Here is a 23,203-nt window from a genome sequence, read left to right on the forward strand (position 1 = left end):
ATGGAAGGATTTTATGCATGGGGAGTCTTTTAATAGTTGACTTCATAGTTGTCTGTGTCTGTGGAGGGCTGTGTGCCCTCCACGTCCAAGTTTCCCCCTGGCTGCCCTAATCTGGAGATGATGGCGAAAATGGAGCCAGACGTCCAAGTCTTCCAGCTGGGATTTATCCTCTTGGTAAATCTGCTAGGATATAAGGATGAGGATGAAAGCAACGGCAGCCAGATTAGGAAGCATCTTTATTAGTATCTCTTAAACCAAGGCTTAAGAGAAAGCATAGATGGACATAAAAGGAATTCAACACTTGCTCTTCTCTTTTTTTTTTTTTGAGGCAGAGCCTCACTCTATTGCCCAGGCTGGAGTGCAGTAGCGAAATCCCGGCTCACTGCAGCCTTGACATCCCGGGCTCAAGCCATCCTCCCACCCCAGCCTCCTGAGTAGTTACAACTACAGGTGTGCCCCAGCATGCCTGGCCAATTATTTTACTACTTGTAGAGACGGGATCTCAATATATTGCTCAGGTTACTCTCTAACTCCTGGGCTCAAGGAATCCTTCTGCCTTGGCCTCCCACAGTGCTGGGATTACAGGTATGAGCCACTGCACACGGCTTGCTCTTCTCTTCCATTTCCTTTAGGTTCAGCCAGGGCATTGTGGCTCACACCTGTAATCCCAGCACTTTGGGAGGCCAAGGTGGGTAGAGCACTTGAGATCGGTTCAAGGCCAGCCTGGCCAACATGGTGAAACCCCGCCTCTATTAAAAATATAAAAATTAGTTAAGCGTGATGGTGCACACCTGTAATCCCAGCTACTCGGGAGGCTGAGGCATGAGAATTACTTGAACCCAGGAGATGGAGGTTGCAGTGAGCCAAGATCATGCCACTGCACTTCAGCCTGGGTGAGAGAGCAAGACTCCATCTCAAAAAAAAAAAAAAAGAAAGAAACCGGCCAGGTGCAGTGGCTCACACCTGTAATCCCAGCACTTTGGGATGCCAAGGTGGGCAGATCACCTGAGGTCAGAAGTTCAAGACCATCCTGGCCAACGTGGTGAAACCCCATCTCTACTAAAAATACAAAAATTAGCTGGGCGTGGTGGCACGTGCCTGTAATCCCAACTATTTGGGAGGCTGTGGCAGGAGAATCCCTTGAACTAGGGAGTCAGAAGTTGCAGTGAGCCAAGATGATGCCACTGCACTGCAGCCTGGCAACAGAGTGAGACTCCATCTCAAAAACAAACACAAAACAAAACACCCCAATATTTCCTTTAGGTTCAACTTCAATGTGGACTGGGGGCAGGGCTTGGGTAAGAGATGGGTGCAGGCAGTCTGTGAATTACGGGATCTTTGCATGCTGAGAAACTGGGAAGGAATGGGATTCTCGGCCAGCTGTGCTCTTCTCCATGAATCTGCTAAAAGGCAAGGAAACATCTCAAATCCTCTGAGAGGAAAGGAGACAGATTGGGGTTGGGCCCTGCTTCAGTCACTCCCCTGCTCCTGTCTCCTCCCCTCCTGCCCAATTTTCTTCTGGACAGGTGCAGGCAAGGAGACTTGGAAGGTTCCCAGGAGGGAGTGGAAGTGTCAGGACAAACGTGTTACCTGGGCTCCCAGCCCCACTTTCTCCAAGATTACTGATGGGATGTGAGAAAAAGCCCTCCTCCTGCCCCTCTCCTGAGGCCAACCAGCCGTCCCGGGAGCCCCTTCTCCTCCAGCTAGACCTCTGGGGGTTGGTCAGTACCCATCCTTGGTTTGGAAGATGCAGCTCTGTCTGAAGGATGCTGCTGAGTCGAGGGCCCCCCAAGTGGAGAACAAGCACCACAGCACGTCTGGCAGAACACCCTGAAAACAGTGATGCACAGAAAGGAGACACCGTGGTGAAGAGACGCCTGTGGCCAACTCGGACTCTCGTAACCCAGCTGTCTTACAGAAGGTGGAGGAAGCAACAAGGGCTTGTGGTTATTCAGCCTGCATTTGCCAGCACTTGGCACACCCCATGAGTCAAGGCGGGGGCCATCCCAGGTGGCAAAGAAGACAAGGTCCACACCCACCAGGAACCCAGGTCATTGGGAAACAGTTGGCTACATGGGCACAAAGGAAGGAGCCGCTGATTCTATCTGGAAGGGGGTGACATACGAGCTGCACAGTGGAGGCTAGTTCGCATTTCTGCAGGACAGAGGAGAACAACCAAGGGGCCATGTTCAGAAACCACCGATCCTGCTGTGCTGGGGGAGGTTGGGAAATGATAGGGGAGGAGGATGGAAATGCATTGAAGACACTGAGCTTGGTCCTGTGCACCATGTGGAGAAGGGCAGCATCCATTATTTTTTTTCTGATTATTAGAATTGATATGTTTATCATACAAAAATTGAGGGAGAAACAGAAATAGGATAAAGAAAATTAAAATCACTTGTATGCCAACTACCTATAAATAACCACTGCTAGTTAATATTTTAATGCTTTTGTGAACCAAGAATTTTCTAGGGCAGGTGTCAATTAATTTAGAGGTTTATTTTCGCCAGGTTAAGGATGCATGCCCAGAAGACAGATCTGTGCCTGTCTCCAAAGATGATTTTGAGGGCTTCAATATTTAAAGAAGAAAGGGTGGATGTTGGCGAAAGAGGAAGAAATTTTTAAAAGGCATGGGGAGATAAGAGGCGAATGGTTGCATTCTTTTGAGTCTTTGATCAGCGCTTCACGTGTGAGAGGTGGGTAGAGGTGGGTAGAGTCACCTATGCACTCATCTAGCTCAGTGAATCTGCATTTTTACATAAGATAAAATAAACATAGCGGCCAGCATGGTGGCTCAAGCTGTAATCCTAGCACTTTGGGAGGCCAAGGCAGGTAGATCATTTGAGCTCAGGGGTTCGAGACCAGCCTGAGCAACCTGGCAAAACCTAATTTCTACAAAATATACAAAAATTAGCTGGGCATAATGGCACATGCCTGTGGTCCCAGCTACTTGGGAGGCTGAGGTAGGAGGATCACCTTCCATCTTCCAGCAAGATGGAAGCTGCAGTGAGCTGTGATCACGCCACCATGCCCACTCTATAATCTCTTGCTTTTATAAACAGTGCTGCAATAAATAACTTGGTGCATATGTCATGTTTTACATGTACAACTCTGTATGCAGATAACTTCCTGGAAGTGAAATTGCAGGTCAAAGGGCAGGGACAGTTATAATTTTGGTGGATATTGCCAAATAGCTCTCCATAGAAGTGATGTTAATTGCTTTAAAATGTCCTTCTTTTGCTGTAAATGAGGGACACAAGCAAGTCTGAATTTAGAGGCAGTAAGGCTGGATTAGGGGAGGGTCGGCAGGGACCAGCTAGGAAGCTGCTACAGTCGTACAGGATAAATCGCCTGGAACTGAACTGTGGGCCAGAACCACTGGACTAAGGCAGTAGAAGAAGCTGGAGTCCTGAATCCAAGGAACATGCCAGACTTAGAACTGACAGGACACAGACATAATTGGCATTTGGAGATGAGGAAGCAAAGGTCTCTGACACGGACGAGTGGGAAGCTGCATCTGAAGTCAGAAACTAAAGTAGCCCAACAAGCTGGGCGTGGTGGCTCACATCTGTTATCCCAGCACTTTGGGTGGCCAAGATAGGAGGATTGCTTGGGCCCAGGAGTTCAAGACCAGCCTGGGCAAAAAAGGCGATCCCTGTCTGTATAAAAAATACAAAATTTAGCCAGGTGTGGTGGTGCGGTGCCTGTGGTCCCAGCCACACAGGAGACTGAGGCTGGAAGATCACCTGAGCCAGGGAGGTGGAGGGTGTAGTAAGCAGTGGTCACGCCACTGCACCCCAGCCCAGGCAACAAAGCAAAACACTTTCTCAAACAAAACAAACAAACAAAAAAAGAGCCCAACAGAGAAGGAAGGAGGCTCTCAGATTTCAGGAACCTCTGTTTCACACAGGGAGAGATATTCATTACGACGATGAAACTCTCAATTTGTTTCATTCTCCTATGTTAGGAGAATGACCATTCTGAAAAAGATAAAACATACACATTAAAAGGGAATTGAAATTTTCCATTCATGGGCCGGGCACAGTAGCTCACACCTGCAATCCCAGCACTTTGGGAGGCCAAGGCAGGTGGATCACCTGAGGTCAGGGGGTCGAGAGCAGCCTGGCCAACATGGTGGAACACTGTCTCTACAAAAAAAATACAAAAAATTAGCCAGGTGTGGTGGTGCACGCCTGTAATCCCAGCTACTCGAGAGGCTGAGGCAGGAGAATCGCTTGAACCCAGGAGGCAGAGTTTGCAATGAGCCAATATCGCACCACTGCACTCCAGCCTGGGCAACAGAGTGAGACTCCAAGAAAGAGAGAAAGAGAGAAAGAGAGAAAGAGAGAAAGAGAGGAAGAGAGAAAGAGAGAAAGAGAGGAAGAAAGAAAGGAAGAAAGAAAGGAAGAAAGAAAGGAAGAAAGAAAGGAAGGAAAGGAAGGAAAGGAAGGAAGAAAGAAATGAAATGAAATAAAATGAAATCTGCCAGCTGACCAGGCTGGCTCACTCTTAAATATGAAAAGACAAAGATCGTCAGACATTGAAAAATGACCTTAACATGAAAAAGAGACAAGGATAAATGGCGGTGGTGGTCAGGGCAGTGCTCCATAAGAAAGAGAAATAATTTAGGAAACGGAAGACAAAAGAACATTTTAAATATTTCAGGCATTCTCAGATAGATTGGAGAGGTGTTACATCCCTAAACAAGGACAGGATACTATGAAAAGGAGTAATCAGAGAGTAAGTGTGAACTACTGGAAATTAAACATAGGATCACAGAAATAAAAAAGTCATTAGAAGGTGTTGGAAAGTAAGAGAATTAGTTGTATATCTAAATGATAGTATATCTAGATCCTAAAAATTTCCTTAGAGGTAAAAAAAGAAAGAAAGAAAGGTTACCTAAAAATTTCCTTAGAGGTAACAAAAGAAAGAAAAAAGAAAGGGTACCTCTAAAAATATAGGCATCAGAGGCTGGGCATGGTGGCTCATGCCTTTAATCCCAGCACTTTGGGAGGCCAAGGAGGGTGTTTCACCTGAGATCAGGAGTTTGAGACCAGCCTGACCAACATGGAGAAACCCCATCTCTACTAAAAATACAAAATTAGCTGAGCATGGTGGCACATGCCTGTAGTCCCAGATACTCAGGAGGCTGAGGCAGGAGAATCACTTGAACCTGGGAGGCAGACATTGTGGTGAATTGAGATCTCACCATTGCACTCCAGCCTGGGCAACAAAAGCAAAACTCCGTCTCAAAAAACAACAACAACAACAACAACAAAATATATATATATATATATATATATATATATGTGCGTGTATATATATTTGCCTCTCTCTCTCTGTATATATATCTATATATATATATGCATCAGACTGGCCTCAAAATTCTCACCAGCAAAGGCTAGAACTATGCCTTCAATATTCGATGACCAAAGCAATTTTCAACCAAGAATTCTATATCCGTCCAAATTACCATTCAAGTGTGAGGGTGGAGCAATGATACTTTCAGACACGAGGGACTCAGTAAACCTATATACCACACACTCCTTGAGAAATTAAAGATGTGGTGCAGCAAAATGAGAGCATAAACAAAGAAGAAACAAGTAGAAGAAAGGAAGAGAAGGAGGGAAGGAGGGAGGGCTGCCCCAGGCCAACACCTACACCTGTGTGATGGAAGGACAGAGGGCTCTGTGTAACCAGTCCTGAGAAATAAGGCACCTCTACTCATTAGATGGAAAGGTGGGAGCAGACTTGAATAAATAACAAGGGCATTATTAAAGAATAAGCCTGGCATGGTGGCACCTGTCTGTAATCCCAGCTACTTAGAAAGATGGCTTGAGTCCAGCCTGGGTGACATGGTGAGACTCTGTCTAAGAAAGAGAGAGAGACAGAGAGAGAGAAAAAAGAGAAGGGAAAGAAGAAGAAAGAAAAAAGGCAATTCGAAACTCTTATGAAAAACTAGAAGAAATGAAAGAAAATTCATCACAGGACATTGTGTGGCTCTGTAATAAACAATATTTACATTGTCACAAAATGTGAACACTATTTATTGGATTTAAACATTACAAACAACCGATAAGCAAAGCACAGAAGACCTAATTATGGTGAGAAAATTAGAACATAAATGTTGTCAACATTGAACATTTAAAGTAAATGTGCCGGGCGCGATGGCTCATTCCTGTAATCCCAACACTTTGGGAGGCCGAGGTTGGTGGATCACTTGAGGTTAGGAGTTCGAGACCAGCCTGGCCAACATGGCCAAACCCTATCTCTACTAAAAATACAAAAATTACCGGGGCGTGATTGTGCATGCTTGTAATCCCAGCTAGTTGGGAGACTAAGGCAGAAGGATCACTTGAACCCAGGAGGTGGAGGTTGCAGTGAGCCAAGACCATGCCACAGCACTCTAGCCTGGGTGACAGATCAAGACTCTGTCTCAAAAAAAAAAAAAAAAGAAAAAAAGTAAATGTTCAGGAGACAGAAGTTGGGAAGGGCAGCCTAAAGGGAAAGGTAGGAATGATGATATCTTTATCCTATAAACAGTGAGTCAAAACTACTATCAACAGCTAGTGGGATGAAAAATAAAGATGTAGTCACTTAAAGCAACAGAGGTAATTGACAGATTTATTTTTATTTTATTTAGAGGAATTAAATAAGAACAGTTATATATACTGACAGTAGGGTGGGGGGAGGGTTGTTTGGATTAGATATGTGAACTAAATCCTCATTTTTTATAAATTATTATTATTATTATCATTGTTTTGTGTGTGTGAGACAGGGTCTGGCTTTGTCACCTAGGCTGCAACCTCCACCTCTGGGGTCCAAGGGATTCTCCTGTCTCAGCCTCCCAAGTAGCTGGGATTACAGGCACGTGCCATCACACCCAGCTAATTTTTTGTATTTTAGTAGAGACAGAGTTTCACCACGTTGCTCTGGCTGGTCTCGAACTCCTGAGCTCAGGCAATCCACCTGCCTCACCCTCCCAAAGTGCTAGGATTACAGGCGTGAGCCACCGTGCCCCGCCTCATTTGTGATAGTTATAAATTAATAGAGGATGTTTAAACTTGAAAAACCAAGGAACAGTGGCATTAGCATATTATTTAGAGATATGGAAGTTACTCCCAGAATAAAGAGCTAAAAGAGTTAGAAGCAGTTGCCTCTGGGGAGCAAGACTAGAGGTGGGAGGGATGAGGTAGGGGACTGTAAGCTCTTCTGATCTAGTTTATTTTTAACCATGTGCATGAATTACTTTGATATAAAAAATTTTAAGTGTGTCACAAGACAGTTACAAAGGTGGAGGGTGAGAGCTTTTGTGGCCATAGATGAGTTCTGGGGGCCCGATTCAGGTGAGACACTGGAGTCATGAAATCCCTTGCAGGTAGGACTGAAAAACAACCTAGATACATGAGGACACTGGAGATAGGAAAACATTCCGATTTTTACCAGGAGACAGAAGGTATTTCTGGAAACTATAGACCAAACGGCTCAATATAGAATCCTGGCAACATTCTAGCACAGATTATTAAACAGATGGCTTGGGAGTGCTTTGTGACTTTTTATTTATTTATTTATATGCCACCTCATTCCAAAAAGAGGAACCTGTAGTGGCTTACAGAAATACATACTATACTACAAGATAAAAACATTTCTTTAAATGAGGAAAGGGTCTCAAAAAGTTAAACACAGAGTTACTATCTGACACAGCGAACCACCCCACTAGTATGTACCCAAGAGAACTAAAGCATATTCACATAAAAACTTGTGCATGAATATTCTCAGCAGCATAATTCATAACAGCCAAAAAGTAGAAACCCAAATGTCCAACAGCTGATGAATGTATAAACAAAATGTGGTATGTCCATACAGTAGAATACTATTCAGTCATAAAAAAGGAATAAAGTACCAATATGTGCTACACCATGCATGAACCTTGAAAACATTATGCTAAGTACAGGAAACCAGACACAGAAAGCCACATACTGTATGATTCCATTGATATGAAATATCTAGAACAGGCAAATCCACAAAGACAGAAAGTAAGTTGAGGGGAAGACAGAATGAGAAGTGACTGCTAATGGGTATGGAGTTTCTTTTTAGGGTGATGGAAATGTTCTGGAATTAGTAATGATGGTTATACAATCTTGTAAATACACTAAAAACCACTGTACACTGTATACTTTAAAAGGGTGAATATTATGATATGTGAATTACCTCAATTAAAAAGCTTTATTGTAGAAAAAGTTCAGGAAAGGAGGGTGTGTTCGTCCATTCTCACACTGATATAAAGACATACCTGAGACTGGGTAACTTATAAAGAAAAGAGGTTTAATTGACTCAGTTTTGTGGGCTATACAGGCTTCTGCTTCTGGGGAGGCCTCAGAAAACAATCATGGTGGAAGGCAAAGGGGAAGCAGGCACATCTTCATATGGCCAGCAGGAAAAAGAGAGCAAAGGAGGAGGTGCTACACACTTTCAAACAACCAGATCTCATAAAAACTCACTCTTGAGAGAACAGCAAGGGGGATGTCTGCCCCCAAGATCCAATCACCTCCCATCAGGCCCCTCCTCCAACATTGAGAATTATAATATGACATGAGATTTGGGTAGGGACACAGACCCAACCATATCAGAGGGTGAAGAGAAAAAGACAAAAAATAAAGTGGAACCAAGTCAATGTGTAACACATACACCACAAAATTCTTTATGAGTGATAAAGATGGACCATGGCTTTGATCTTGAGATTTGCAGCAGCTACCACAAACCTGGAAAATAGTGTTAATTAAATGATTCCTGGAATCCATAAGATAAAAATGAACTGGTTGGTCAGAAGGATCATGGCCTTTTTTTGGTGCTGATGCCCAATAGGTATCTCTTCGTTGTGTCTTCATAAAGAGGACCCATTGACAACAACATCTCTCCATACCTCCAGTGACAAGAGTCACACAGTTATATCCTAGGGTCACTCAAATTGGACACAAAGCCCAAGTATAATTCAATAAACGCACTTTAGTGCAGGGCCTAAATGGTACAGGATATGCAGGCAGTTCTTCAGTGGTAAAATGTGGATTTTCTGGAGCAGTGGTTTCCAACCCTAGCTGCACATTAGGAAGCCCTGGGAACTTTTGCAAAATACCAACACAGGACTCCACCAACCAGAGATTTTGACTTTTTCTATGTTTCCAGGGGATTTTAATATATAGCCAAATCTGAGAACTGGAGATCGATACATTGTACATTTTTCATGAAATCCTCTATAATAAATACTATTTCTTGCCTCGGAGTTTCATCAACTCAAGGTTATAATACTTAAACACATTTTTATGTAGCTAATATTTTCTGAATGCCAGCTATGTACCAGGCAGGTGCTGCGCTCTAAGATGTAAGGATAATTGTGTGACCCAATCTCTATCCTCAAGGAGCTGATACAGTATTGATTCGGGTTACAGACACCTCAGCTGCTCTTCATAAGGGAAGGTGGTGAGGAGATGCAGAGAACAAAAGGCAGGCACCCGGGGCAGCTCTGGGTGGGCGGAGCACTCCCAGAAGAATGAACAACTTAGCTGAGTTCCAAAGGAAAGACTAATTACGAAAAAGTGGGGTGGGAGACTGGTACATTGTGGTCAATATTTTTCTCAATAATTTGGATGACTAGGAGGCGGAGCTTGCAGTGAGCCAAGATCACGCCATTGCACTCCAGTCTGGACCACAGAGCCAGACTCCGTCTCAAAAAAAATAAAATAAAATAAAATAAAATAAAATAAATAATAATTTGGATGACTATTAGTAACCATTCTATATGAATGTGAGGTGCCATGATTACTCAAGAACATCTGGAGGACTAGCCCCTTGCTACGTGACTGAATGGGAGACAAAAGTGCACCCGTGGACGAGAGGAACTCAAACCAAAATTGACACTCTGGATCGGGGGAAGGCAACTAAGAAGTGTGAGCAGTGCCACCCTGAGTGTTTTAACAGAGGCTTCACATGTGTTATCGTGTAATCCTACATTGACATTTTACAGTTGAAGAAAATCAGCCTTATAATGTCAAGGTAGCTGCCTTGAGTTGGCACAGCCAAGTGTGTAGCCAGAACTCAAGTCTAACCCTGTCTCACTCCACGGTCCAGGTTCTTTCTGTTATTCCACATGTATCAAGTCCTGTACTTAGATTCAAAGAATCAACTGCTCATAGACAAGTTAGGAAGTCTTGGTTCAACTGCATTTTCTGTGGGGGAAAATGTTAACAGCTATCAGCTTATGCAATAGTCTTAGATGTGTGTATTGGAGTTGAATGTGAGAGGCAGAACATTCTCGTGGGAAGGATCCAGACTTTCGAGTCAGGCAACGCAGGCTCAAAACTTAGCTTTGCTACTTATGCTGTGTGACTTTAGGGAAGTTACTCTGCTTTCCTGAGCCTCACAGTCTTCTTATCCATAAAATAGGGATAATAATGCCTACCTCACAGGACCATTGTGAAGATTAAAGTTAATGTATATGCATGGGAATGTTTTCCAAGATAGACCATATGTTAGGCCACAAAATAAATTCCAATAAATATTAAACAATCAGACTGGCTAGGCTGGGCATGATGGTTCACGCCTGTAATTCCAGCACTTTGGGAGGCCAAGGCGGGCAGATCGCTTGAGGTCTAGAGTTCAAGACCAGCCTGGCAAACATGGTGAAACTCCATCTGTACTAAAAATACAAAAATTAGCCGGGTGTGGTGGTGTACGTATGTAATCCCAGCTACTCAGGAGGCTGAGGCAGGAGAATCGCTTGAACCTGGGAGGCAGAGGTTGCAGTGAGCCAAGATCGTGCCACTGCACTCTAGCTTGGGCAACAGAGAAAGTCTCCATCTAAAATATATATATATATATCAGGCTAGCTATGGTGGTTCATGTCTGTAATCCCAGCACTTTGGGGGGCAAGAGGATTGCCTGAGCCCAGGAGCTCAAGACCAGCCTGGACAACATAGAGTGAGACCCCAGCTCCATGAAAAAAAAAAAAAGAAATTGAAACCATACCAAGTATTTTCTCAAACTACAATGGAGTGAAACTAGAAATCAATAACAAAAGGACCCCTGGAAACTATACAAATACATGGAAATTAAATAATACATACTTGAACAATCACTGGGTCAATGAAGAAATTAAAAAGGAAATAAAAAAAGTCTTGAAACATGAAAATGGAAACACAACATACCAATACCCACAGGATGCAGTAAAAGTAATACTAGGAGAGATGTTTATAGCAATAAATGCTTATATCTAAATAGTAGAAAGGTTTCAAATAAACAACCCCATGATGCTCCTCATGGAACCAGAAAAGCAAAAACAAATTGAACCCAAAATTAGTAGAAGCAAAGAAATAATAAAGATCAGGGCAGAACTAAACAAAATAGAGACTAAAAATAGTACCAAAAGATGAAAAACATGAAAACTTGTTTTTTCTAAAGATAAACAAAATTGACAAATCATTAGCTAGACTAAGAAAAAGAGAACACCCAAATAAATAAAATCAGAAGCCAGGCACGGTGGCACATGCCTATAGTTTCACAACTTTGTAGGCTGAGACATGAAAACGCTTGAGGCCAGGAGTTCGAGGCTACAGTGTGTGATGATCGTGCCTGTGAATAGTCACTGCACTCCAGCCTGGGCAACAAAACGAGCCTCCATCTCTTAAAAAAAAAAAAAAAAAATCAGAAATGAAAAGGGAGACATAATTGACACCACAGAAATACAAAGAATCATTAGAAACTATTATGAACATCTATATGCCAACAAATTGGAAAACCTAGAGGAAATGGATAAATTCTTGAATATATATAAACCACCAAGATTGAGCCAAAAAGAAAACCTGAAGAGACCAATAATAGGTAACAAGATTGCAAGACTGCACCAATCATGCCACTGCATTCAAACCTGGGTTACAGAGCCACACCCTGTCAAAAAAGGAGAGGGGAGAGGGGTCTTACACAAATTCTTCTCAAATTATTCCAAAATAATTAAAGAGGAAGGAATTCTTCCAAACTCATTCTACGAGGACAGCATTTGATACCTACCTAATATCAAAAACCAGACAAGGACAAAACAGAAAAAGACAACTATGGGCCAATATCTCTGATGAACATAGATGCAAAAATCCTCAACAAAATATTAGCAAACAGAATCCAACAACACATCATAAAGGTAATAATACACCATGATCATGTGAGATTTATTCCAGGAATGCAAGAAAGGTTCAACATTTGCAATTCAATAAACATGATACATCACTCAACAGAATAAAGGACAAAAACCATGTGATGATCTCAATAGGTACAGAAACAGGATTTAAAAAACTCTACATATTCTCATGATAAAAACTCTCAACAAATTAGATTTAGAAGAAACATACCTAAATACAATAAAGGCCATATATGACAAATCCACAGCTCACATCATACTGAATGAAGAAAAGCTGACACCCTTTCCTCTAACAACTAAAACAAAATAAAGATGTCTATCCTCATCACTTTTATTCAACTAGTACTGGAAGTTCTAGCCAGAGCAGTTAGGCAAGAGAAAGGAACAAAGGGTATCCAAATTGAAAAACAGGAGTCAAATTGTCCCTTTGCAGACAACAGGATTTTACATAGAGAAAAATCTAAAAGACTACACACACACACACACACACACACACACACACACCCTCTTGGAACTGATAGATAAATTGAGTAAAGTTGCAGATACAAAATCGACATACAAAAATCAGTAGTATTTCTATATGCCAATAATTAACTAGCTGAAAAAGAAATCAAGAAAGCAATCTCACTTATAGTAGCTACAATAAAATAAAATACCTAGAAATAAATTTAACCAAGGAAGTGAAAGATCTCTACAATGAAAACCATAAACACTGCCGAAAGAAATTAGAGACACAAAAAAATGAAGACATCTCATGCTCATGGATTAGAAGAATTAATATTGTAAAATGAACATACTACCCAAAGCAATCTACAAACCCAGTACAATCTGTATCAAAATACCAATGACTTCTTCACTGAAATAGAAAAACAATCCTAAAATTCATATGGAACCACAAAAGACCCTGAATAGCCAAAGCAATCCTGAGCAAAAAAAAAAAAAAAAAAAAAAGAAAAGAAAGAAAGCTGGAGGCATCACACTGACTTCAAAATATACTACAGAGCTATAGTGACCAAAACAGCATGGTATTGGTATAAAAATAGACACATAGACCAATGAAACAGAATAGAAAACCCAGAAATAAATCCATGTATTTTCAGCCAACTGATTTTCAACAAAGTTGCCATAAACATACCCTGGGAAAGGATAGTCTCTAGAATAAATGGTGCTGGGAAAATCAGATATTCATATGCAGAATAATGAAATTAGACCCTCATCTTGCACTATGTATAAAAGTCAACTCAATGGATTACAGACTCAAACATAAGATCCAAAACTACTAGAAGGAAACATAGGGGAAATGCTTCAGGACATTGGTCTAGGCAATGATTTTATCCATAAGACTTCAAAAGCATAGGGAACAAAGACAAAAATAGACAAATGGGACTATATAAAATGAAAAAGCTTCTGCATAGTGAAAGAAACAATCAACAGAGTGAAGAGACAACCTGTAAAAAGGGGGAAAACGTTTGCAAAGTATTCACCAACAAGGGACTAATATCTAGAATATATAAGAAACTCAAACAACTTGACAGAAAAAAAAAAAAAATTAAAAAGTGGGCAAAGGATAAAAAAAAAATAGACATTTCTCAGAAGGATACATAAAAATGGCCAAACAAATATAGGGAAAAATGCTCAGCATCACTAATCATCAAGGAAATGGAAATCAAAACTGCAATAAGATATAATCTCACCCCAGCTAGAATGGCTGTCATTAAAATGATAAAAAAAAAATCAATGCTGGTAAGAAGGCAGAAAAAAGGGAACTCTTAAACACTATGGGTGAGAATGCAAATTAGTAAAACCATTATAGAAAATAGTATGAAGGTTCCTTAAAAAACTAAAAATAGATCTACCTACCATACAATCCAGCAATTCCACTACTGAGTATTTATCCAAAGAAAAGAAAATCAGTACATCAAAGAGCTATCTGAATCCTCATGTTTATTGAAGCTCTATTCACAATAGCCAAGATATGGATTCAACCTAAATGAACATCAACAGATGAATGAATAAAGAAAATGTGGTTTATATACACAATGGAATACTATTCAAACATGAAAAATAATGAAATTCTGTTATTCACAGAAACATGATAAGTCTGGAAAGCATTCTAGTAAGTGAAATAAGTTCAGGCACAGAAACATAAATGTAGCATGATTACATTCATGTGTGGGAGCTTAAAAAATTGAGCTCATAGAAGTAGATAGAGATAAGATTGTGGTTATTAGAGATTTATAAGGGTAGGGGGATGGGGAGGATAGGGTGAGGATGGTTAATAGATACAAAGTTACAGCTCGATGGGAGGAATAGGTTCTAGTGTTCTGTAGCACTGTAGGGTGAACATGGCTTACAATAATTTAGTGTATATCTTTGAATAGTTAGAAGAGAGGATTTTGAATGTTCACAACACAAAAAAATGATAAATATTTGAGATGATAGATATGCTTATTGCCCCAATTTGATCATTACATACATTACATACATTATACCTGTATCAGAACATCACCCCCTGTCCTCAGACTGTGAAGATAAAAAAAATACTCTGTACCCCATAAGTATGTACAATTATTCTGTGTAAACTAAAGATAAAAGGAAAAAATAATGTATGTGCAGGCAAGGAAAAGGTATTTACAATACATGTAACCGACAAAGAACTCACATCCAGCATATATCAAGAACTCCTAAATAAATTTCAAAGAGATAGACAACCCGATTTTAAAAGTAGGCTGAAGACTCAAAGGAATATTTCAAAAAAGAGGATGTGCAAATTGCCAATAAGCATATGATGAGATACTGAACCATATTTGTCATGAGGGAAATGCAAATGAAAACCTTTGAGATACTAGTACCCTTACAGGGGAACGGAGAGGAGGGGAGGGGAGAGGAGCAGAGGGGAGGGAAGGACTGACAATGCCAAGTGTTGACAAGGATGAGGAACTAAAACTCTAGTAGGAGTGTACACTGGAACAACCACTTTGAAAAACTGTCTTGCTGCATCTGCTAAAACCAAACCTATCTGTGACATAGTAATTTCACTTCTGGACATAAACTGAATAGAATTGGAGCTTCTGTCCACCAAAAAATAAGCATACAAATGTTTAGAGTAGCTTTATTGTAGCTGCAAACTGAAAACAGTCTGAATGTCCATCAACAGTAGATGAGAAAAATATATTGTGGTATATCCATGTAATGGAATACTACATAGCAATGAAAAGAATGAACTACTGCTCTCACATACATAATGTGGAGCAAGTACACTACTGTTTCTGGCATGGGTGCTGGAAATGTTCTATATCTTGAGGTGGATGGTGGTCACATAGATGTGTACACATATAAAAATTCATCAAGCTATTTAAGACTTGTGCACTTTAATACATGTAAGTTTAACCTCAATCAAAATAGTAAACTAAAAAATACTGTATGTCATGTGCTTGGCATGGAGTGGACACTGAATAAATAGCTGTCAGGATTTGTAGAGAAGAGGAGGCAGCAAGCCCATTGCCCTGTGCACTGCTCAGACCATTGGGGAGCCCTGGGTGCAGTGCTGGGAGCCATCCTATTTGAGAGGGTCGCTGACCGTGAGAGCATGGCATGACAGTGCAATAAGAATAGCAAGGGAGTACTTGGTAAATGAGAGATGGCTGAAGGAAGCAGAGATGATGATGTCAGGAATAAGACTTGAGAAGAACATAGAGTGTATTCCAATAGTGAATGGCTCTCTGTAGAATGGGAATTAGACTTCTGCTTTGTGGCTCTAAAGCAGTGATTCTCAAACTGTAGCTGCATCTCAATCCCCTGGAGGGCTTGTTAAAACACAGATTACTGGCGGGCATGGTGGCTCACACCTGTAATCCCAGCACTTTGGGAGGCCAAGTCGGATGGATCACTTGAAGGCAGGAGTTTCAAGACCAGCCTTGCCAACATGGTGAAAACCCATCTCGGCCGGGCGCGGTGGCTCAAGCCTGTAATCCCAGCACTTTGGGAGGCCGAGACGGGCGGATCATGAGGTCAGGAGATCGAGACCATCCTGGCTAATACGGTGAAACCCCGTCTCTACTAAAAGATACAAAAAACTAGCCGGGCGAAGTGGCGGGTGCCTGTAGTCCCAGCTACTCGGGAGGCTGAGGCAGGAGAATGGCGTGAACCCGAGAGGAGGAGCTTGCAGTGAGCTGAGATCCGGCCACTGCACTCCAGCCTGGGTGACAGAGCAAGACTCCGTCTCAAAAAAAAAAAAAGAAAAAAGAAAACCCATCTCTACTAAAAATAGAAAAGTTAGCCAGGCGTGGTGGCACACGCCTGTAATCCCAGCTACTCAGGAGGCTGAGGAAGGAGAATTGCTTGAACCCAGGAGGCAGAGGCTGCAGTGAGCCAAGATCACACCACTGCACTCCAGCCTAGGCGATAGAGCTAGACTCTGTCTCAAACAAAAACAAAAACAAAACAGGTTACTGAGCCTCACCCCTAGAGTTTCTAATTCAGCTAGTCTGGGGCAAGACCAAGAGTCTGAATTTCTAACAAGTTCCCCAGACATGCTGCTGCTGGTGGTCCAGGGACACGCTTTGCCAGCCACTGTTCTAGTGCACAAAATGAGGATGGCAGTTTGTGTTGTTGTTAATAATAATAATAACCGTGAGAATGTATTGGGAACTTGGTGTACTAGCTCCTGTGTTACATACTGTCTACATTTTCTCACAGTAAGGGGGTTCTTATTCACCCCATTTAAGAAACGAAGAAACCGAGGGTTGGCTTCTCACTGATTTCACAGCCTGGGCTAGATTCTCTGATTCCAAGCCTAGGTGTGCTCAAGCTGAGGCCAGGTGGCTACCTGCAGGGATGCTATAAGTGGAATCCCATTTCTGAGTGGGAAGTTGCACTAATTTCTTTATTTTATTTATTTATTTATTTATTTATTTTATTTTTTTTTTGAGACAGAGTTTTACTCTTGTTGCCCAGGATGGAGTGCAATGGTGTGATCTCAGCTCACTGCAACCTCTGCCTCCTGGGTTCAAGTGATTCTCCTGCCTCAGCCTCCTGAGTAGCTGGGATTACAGGCATGTGCCACCATGCCCAGCTAATTTTGTATTTTTAGTAGAGACGGGGTTTCTCCATGTTGGTCAGGCTGGTCTTGAACTCCTGACCTCAGGTGATCTGCCCTCCTCGGCCTCCCAAAGTGCTGGGATTACAGGCGTGAGCCACCATGCCTGGCTGGTTGCACTAATTTCAGGGGGTCCTTCCAACTGTCTGTTAGACTAGCTTCAACTAGCACTTTTAAGCACTAGCACCTAGTAAGCCCCAACTAAATGCCAGACACTAGGCAACACTTCTCCAGGGTGTTTATGGCCACTGGTCTAACTCTAAGATGTTTCCGGGTCATCTCACCTCCTCCTGTCCCTCCCTTTCTTGGCACTTGTGTGACCACTCCCTTTACCTTCCAGGCAGGCTAGCACTAAGTAGCTCATCCGGATATTTGGTAAAGGAGGCTCTTTGTACACACACCCACCTCTGCTGTATTTGCATTCATGTGCCTTAGGATGGCTGGGCCATGCAGGTATAGTCCTTGGCACCAAACTATCTGCCATCTGCCCCATGCCAACCTCAGACAGAGCCTTCCAATCCACCCCCACACTCTGGCCAGCAGAACAACCATACAGGGAGTGACAAGACAAAATCCGGAGATGGGGGAGGGTTGGCTTCATGACCCTGAGTGGCCAGAGGAACTGCAGGATGTGCTTAATGACCTTGAGCTGGAGACTTCACTCTACTGCTCCTGCCTGGCCTCTGCAGAATCTGCGAAGCAGAAACCAGAAGGCCCTAGGGACAGAGGGCAGCCCCAGGTCACTAAGAGGATCCTGCTAAGCATGAAATCAAGCCCAAGTCCCAGTGACTCCCCACTAGGCTGATGAGAATCAGGCCTCTTCTCTTTATATCTTGTTTAAATATTTAAGGTTTTCAATTCTAACAGAAACAGTAACAAAAACAAAATACACTACATGGGTTTATACACAAGGAATTTCTGCAGCTGTAATGCATGTAAAAGGATAGTGGTAAGGGTATCTAAATCTTATTTCATTGTTTGCTTACTTTCTCCTGTGTGTTTCCACGACATAGATTACCTATAGATGGTCCAAGATCTGCAGGTGATTTATTGCTTCTCAACTTCCAAGTATAAAGCATAGGAGTTCAGCCGGGTGTGGTGGCTCACACCTGTAATCCCAGCACTTTGGGAGACTGAGATGGGCAGATCACCATGGGCCAACATAGTGAAACCCTGTCTGTACTAAAAATACAAAAATTAGCCAGGTTTGGTGGCATGCACCTGTAATCCCAGCCACTTGGAAGGCTGAGGCAAGAGAATCACTTTAAACTGGGAGGCAGAGGTTGCAGTGAGCTGAGATTGCGCCATTGCACTCCAGCCTGGGTGACAGAGCAACACTCCATCTCCAATAATAATAATAATAAATTAAAAATAAAAGAATAAAAGGTCGGGCGCGGTGGCTCATGCCTATAATCCCAGCACTTTGGGAGGCCGAGGCGGGTGGATTATGAGGTCAGGAGATCGAGACCATCCTGGCTAATACAGTGAAACTCCGTCTCTACTAAAAATATAAAAAAATTAGCCAGGTGTGGTGGTGGGCGCCTGTAGTCCCAGCTACTCGGGAGGCTGAGGCAGGAGAATGATGTGAACCTGGGAGGCGGAGCTTGCAGTGAGCCAAGATCATGCCACTGCACTCCAGCCTGGGCAACAGAGCAAGACTCCATCCCCCCCCCCAAAAAAAAAAAAAAAGCACAAGAGTTCAGCATAGTATTAACACCTCTCACCAAGGAGTCAGAAATCCAGGCACCCAGTGATGAACCAATCCTGTGGTCCTTGCCTTGGAAGGGCGGCACTAAACAGAGAATGAGCACCAGGATAGATTGGGAGCCCCAAAGAGGGAGCCTAGGAAGGTCAGAAAAAGGCTTCTGGAGAGCCAACCCTTGAGGCAATAAATAGATTTCAGTCTCCAAGAGCTTAAGAACCCTTTACTCCCACAGATCCTTTATTCCAATTAATGCAACATTTCCATATTTGGGAGTCTCAGATCACTTTCCATGGCTTGTGAGGGTGGGGGATAATTCCCTTCTAATGTATAAGGGGGAAATCAGAGAGTAGTTAAAGAAGGATGCAAAGTTTTGCCCTTCAAATTTAAGAGTAACCACAAGGTGCCCAACTAAGAACCGACATTTGAATACACAGCACAAAGGAAAGACTGGATAGCCTCTGCCCTTGGGGAACTTGTAACTTGGAGATAGGACATGTAAATGTAAAGCCAAAAGTAATTATATAATTTTTGTGCAAACAATTCACCTCACCAGCTATTTATCCAGGACTTGCTATCTGCAAGGCATTCTTTTATGTGAGGCACATGAGAAGGGGTGGAGTTAGAACACAGGTAAATATGCTACCAGCCGTTAGGAACTCATGATTTAACTGGCTCCTGGTAGGGGCTGGAGGAACAGTCCGTGGAATGTAATACCTGGCCCTGTGAAGATGGGGTAGAAGTACAGGAGTAGATGAGAGTCTTGCTGGAAATGAGAATTTAATAGAATTAATTCATCTGGAAAAGATGCTTAGAGGAGGTGGACAGTGTGTGATGCTGGAAAATAGAAGAGACAGAGAAAAGGATGAAGAAAGCAATAATAAGTAAAACCTTTTCACATATAGACTTGTCTTTCAGACCCCGCTCAAAAGTCGCCGCTTCCATGAAGCCTTCCCAGGCAGAATTAGACACTTATCTCTCCAGGCCCTCAAACCGCCCCATTACAGAACGTACCTCACTGCTGTACAGTGGCCCCCGTCTCTGTGGGTTCTGCATCCGTAAATTCAACCAACTGCAAATCAAAAATATTTCAGAAAAAAATTCATCTGTACTGAACATGTTCAGACTTTTTTCTTGTCATTATTCCCTAAAAAATACAGTATAACAACTATTTACATAGCATTGACAGTGTATTAGATATTATAAGTAATCCCGAGATTATTTAACGTATACAGCAAGGTACTGTAGTTGGGGAGCGCCATTTAGGGAAATTATGGAAGGATTTCAGGTGTTTGGGCTAGAGAAGCAAAATCACTAGAGCAAGGTCATTTTGGGTGTCAAGGACTTACATGACAGAGCGATTAGATTTGTTCTGTGTGGGGCCGTGGGGAGCAGTTACAGGGTGGAGATTTTCAATTTTGCCTGAGACCCTTTCTACAACCAGAGCTCATCCACACTGCAAGCAGAGCCCCGGGAATATGCAAGGTCCCCAGCACTAGAGGTGTCAGTCAAGAACAGGACTGGCAAGCATTCAAAGGCAGTTATGGGGAGGGGACAGGGGACTCAGTTGGAGGCTATTCCTTCCAACTCTGAGCTTCTATGGTTCCTGGAGTTCTGTGATAGTGGCAGAGAAGACTCAGTCAAAAACTTGTGGTTATGATTTGTTTAGTGTTTTTTTTTTCCCCCAGAGGGTAGCTTTTTAGTTTATTATTACTGTGCAGGCCCCCCATCATCACTATCAAATAAGTACTTGTCATTACCCACAGAGTGATGAGCCAGAGGGACCCTGGGACTCCCCCCTCTCTGGGGCTCACTGTCCAAGGAGGGATGGGGCAGATACAGGGGTGCCACTGTGAGATGGGACCAGTACCTGCAAGATCAATTGGTTGCCCCACCTCATGCCAAGTTGTCTTGGGGACACCCGCCCACATACCTCCTCAGTCTTTTCAGCCCTGGTCCCCCTGGTGGGCCAGTGGACATGGTGTCATGGCTCCTGTCACTACTAGAACACCTGGGCAGAGGTGACACCGCAGGGCCTTACTGTTCTGCCTCTAGGAACCAGATCCTGGCTCCCTTAGGAGCGGGACCACACAGAACCCACCAGGAGCCAGAGGCTACCTGATGAAGGGACAACCTAGGTCAGCTGCAGGCTCCTGGAAGGACACCCAGTCTAGAGACTAATCAACCCTTACTCACTGCCAAGGCTTTATCCATCGAAGAAAGGATTTTCCCCAGAAGTCTTTTTAATTTTTTTTTCCAGGAGATTATTTCAGAATTCCTCCCGGGGTTCCTCCAGGACGCGGTCCTTCCCCCTCTGCCCTCCTCCAACTAGTTAAAAGGAGAGAGACAGAGAGTCAGCATAGACCAGCGTCATCCTCCTCCCTGCCGCACCTGGCCAGGGCAGGGATGGGATGAGGCTGGGAAGGGCCTCATCTCAGGCCCTTCCAGGGAGCTTAGTGTGAGGAAGATGTTAAGTTTCTAGGGTTCTCCTTCCAAAGGGCACTGTGATTAACCTCTTGGGGTTCTAATGAAAGCCATGCACGAATACTCTCCCAAGAAGAAACGTATGTACAACAAGATTTTGCCTTCTGTTCTGGGGGAAAAGGGGGTGCCGTTAGACCCTCGAAGTCCATCTGTGAAGCGCCTAGGTTTAAAGGGGTCCGGGTTTCCTCCACTGCCACAGCCCGGGTGCGGGGAGAGGGCCCCTAGCCTCTCTCTGGAGATACAGGATGTCGCGGGCTCTACATCTGCCGGGCTCTAAAATGGGCGCTCGGGCCCCTCGGTCCCTGGGGGCTGCATCCGGAGGCTGGTGGGACTGGTCGAGGGAGAGCGGGCGGGGGGCAGCGCGGCTCCGGTTGGTCTCCGCAGCCGGGGGAGGGCGAGCATGTGCGCTCGGGTAGGAGGGGGAGGCCGGCGCCTGGCACCGCACGGGGAAGGCGCGGGAGCGGACGCGCTGCCCACCCGCCGCAGAGGCGCCCCCGCCGCCGCCCGGGCCCGAGGGCGGGGCCCCTCGCTGGGGCGGCCCCTCCCCGCCCCTCCCTCCCGGCCGCGGGCCTCCCCAGCCCGGCCGGCCCTCCCGCGGGCGGCACTCGGGCACCGGGCTCGCCGGGACCAGAGCCGCGAGCCCGCCAGCCGGCGCCATGGGCTGCGACGGCCGCGTGTCGGGGCTGCTCCGCCGCAACCTGCAGCCCACGCTCACCTACTGGAGCGTCTTCTTCAGCTTCGGCCTGTGCATCGCCTTCCTGGGGCCCACGCTGCTGGACCTGCGCTGCCAGACGCACAGCTCGCTGCCCCAGATCTCCTGGGTCTTCTTCTCGCAGCAGCTCTGCCTCCTGCTGGGCAGCGCCCTCGGGGGCGTCTTCAAGAGGACGTGAGTGCCGCACCCTGCGCCCCCGCCCCGCGGCCCCCGGCACCCACCCTCGCCGGGCCGACCCTTCCCTCCTGCCCCGCGACCCGGCCTCTGCCCCAGCCCCGTGGGGCTGCCCGTCGCCCCCGCCTCCCGGCTGCGACCACCCCTCCCAGCTCCGCCTTGACCGAAGAGCTGCCTCCCTTCCTCCCTTCCTCCCTCCCCCGCAGCTCTCCCTGGAAAACTCTCTCCAGAGACTGAAGGTGACTTCTGGCTTATTTATTTGTCATCACTTATCCCTGTGAGAGGATAAAACCAGTTCCCACCTGCTTCCCCCACCCACCGCCCCATGGGGAGAGGAGTGATAGAGTTTGCAGAGGTGGGGAGGGTGCCCCTCTTACACAGCTCCTCTGGCGTTTATCAGTAGCCCCGGCTGCCAGGGGCGGGATTGGCAGTGAGGTGGAAGGACCCTGGGAGGGCCAGCTCTGTGGCGGTGCAGGGTGCTGGAGGTGGCCTGCGGCTTGACTGATTCCCAGGGCCGGGCTCCACTGTAGGCAGCTCCACATCAGCTAACACAGGCTGTCCCTTCCCCTGGGTAGCCACGGAGTTGGTGGGTCCTGTGTAGCCCTCCTCCTGAGGCAGCCAGAACATGGTTCCTGCGTTGGCCTCCGAGACACACAGAACCTCACCGTTGAGGCCAGGTTGGGAGGGGCAGGGCACTTTACCCATAGCTTGGTAAGGTGACACTCCAGCCTGGTGCCAAGGTTCCCCTCCACTCCCCCCCAACCTCATGCTACTCCTGCTTGGCCTCTGCCCCAGGACAGGGCTCTGGACTCTCCCTGGCACCACCCCCAGAAATCCCCCTTTGATACC

At 44.7% G+C, this 23,203-nt stretch overlaps 1 protein-coding gene and 1 long non-coding RNA gene across 3 annotated transcripts in view; one reads left to right on the plus strand and one right to left on the minus strand.

Moving 5' to 3' along the window:
• Positions 1-189: 189 nt before the first annotated feature.
• LOC105484821 (uncharacterized) lies at positions 190-22,295 on the minus strand. 2 transcript variants are annotated; one of them, XR_989235.3, is made up of 4 exons: positions 22,184-22,295; positions 21,181-21,312; positions 19,999-20,056; positions 190-1,830 (listed from the first exon to the last, which is right to left on the minus strand). It is a non-coding gene; the product is annotated as an uncharacterized lncRNA (long non-coding RNA). The 2 variants fall into 2 exon arrangements; XR_011613262.1 differs by having other exon boundaries at positions 190-11,676.
• LOC105484820 (major facilitator superfamily domain containing 4A) overlaps positions 22,065-23,203 on the plus strand; it is a 33,878-nt gene continuing 32,739 nt past the window's right edge. The window contains exon 1 of the mRNA XM_011746839.3: positions 22,065-22,354. Within this exon, the coding sequence (XP_011745141.1) occupies positions 22,125-22,354 (230 nt within the window). The 5' untranslated portion in view covers positions 22,065-22,124. The remainder of the gene's footprint in view (positions 22,355-23,203) is intronic.

The sequence above is a fragment of the Macaca nemestrina genome, chromosome 1 (assembly GCF_043159975.1).
Source record: "Macaca nemestrina isolate mMacNem1 chromosome 1, mMacNem.hap1, whole genome shotgun sequence".
In the NCBI taxonomy this organism is placed as follows: Eukaryota; Metazoa; Chordata; class Mammalia; order Primates; family Cercopithecidae; genus Macaca; species Macaca nemestrina.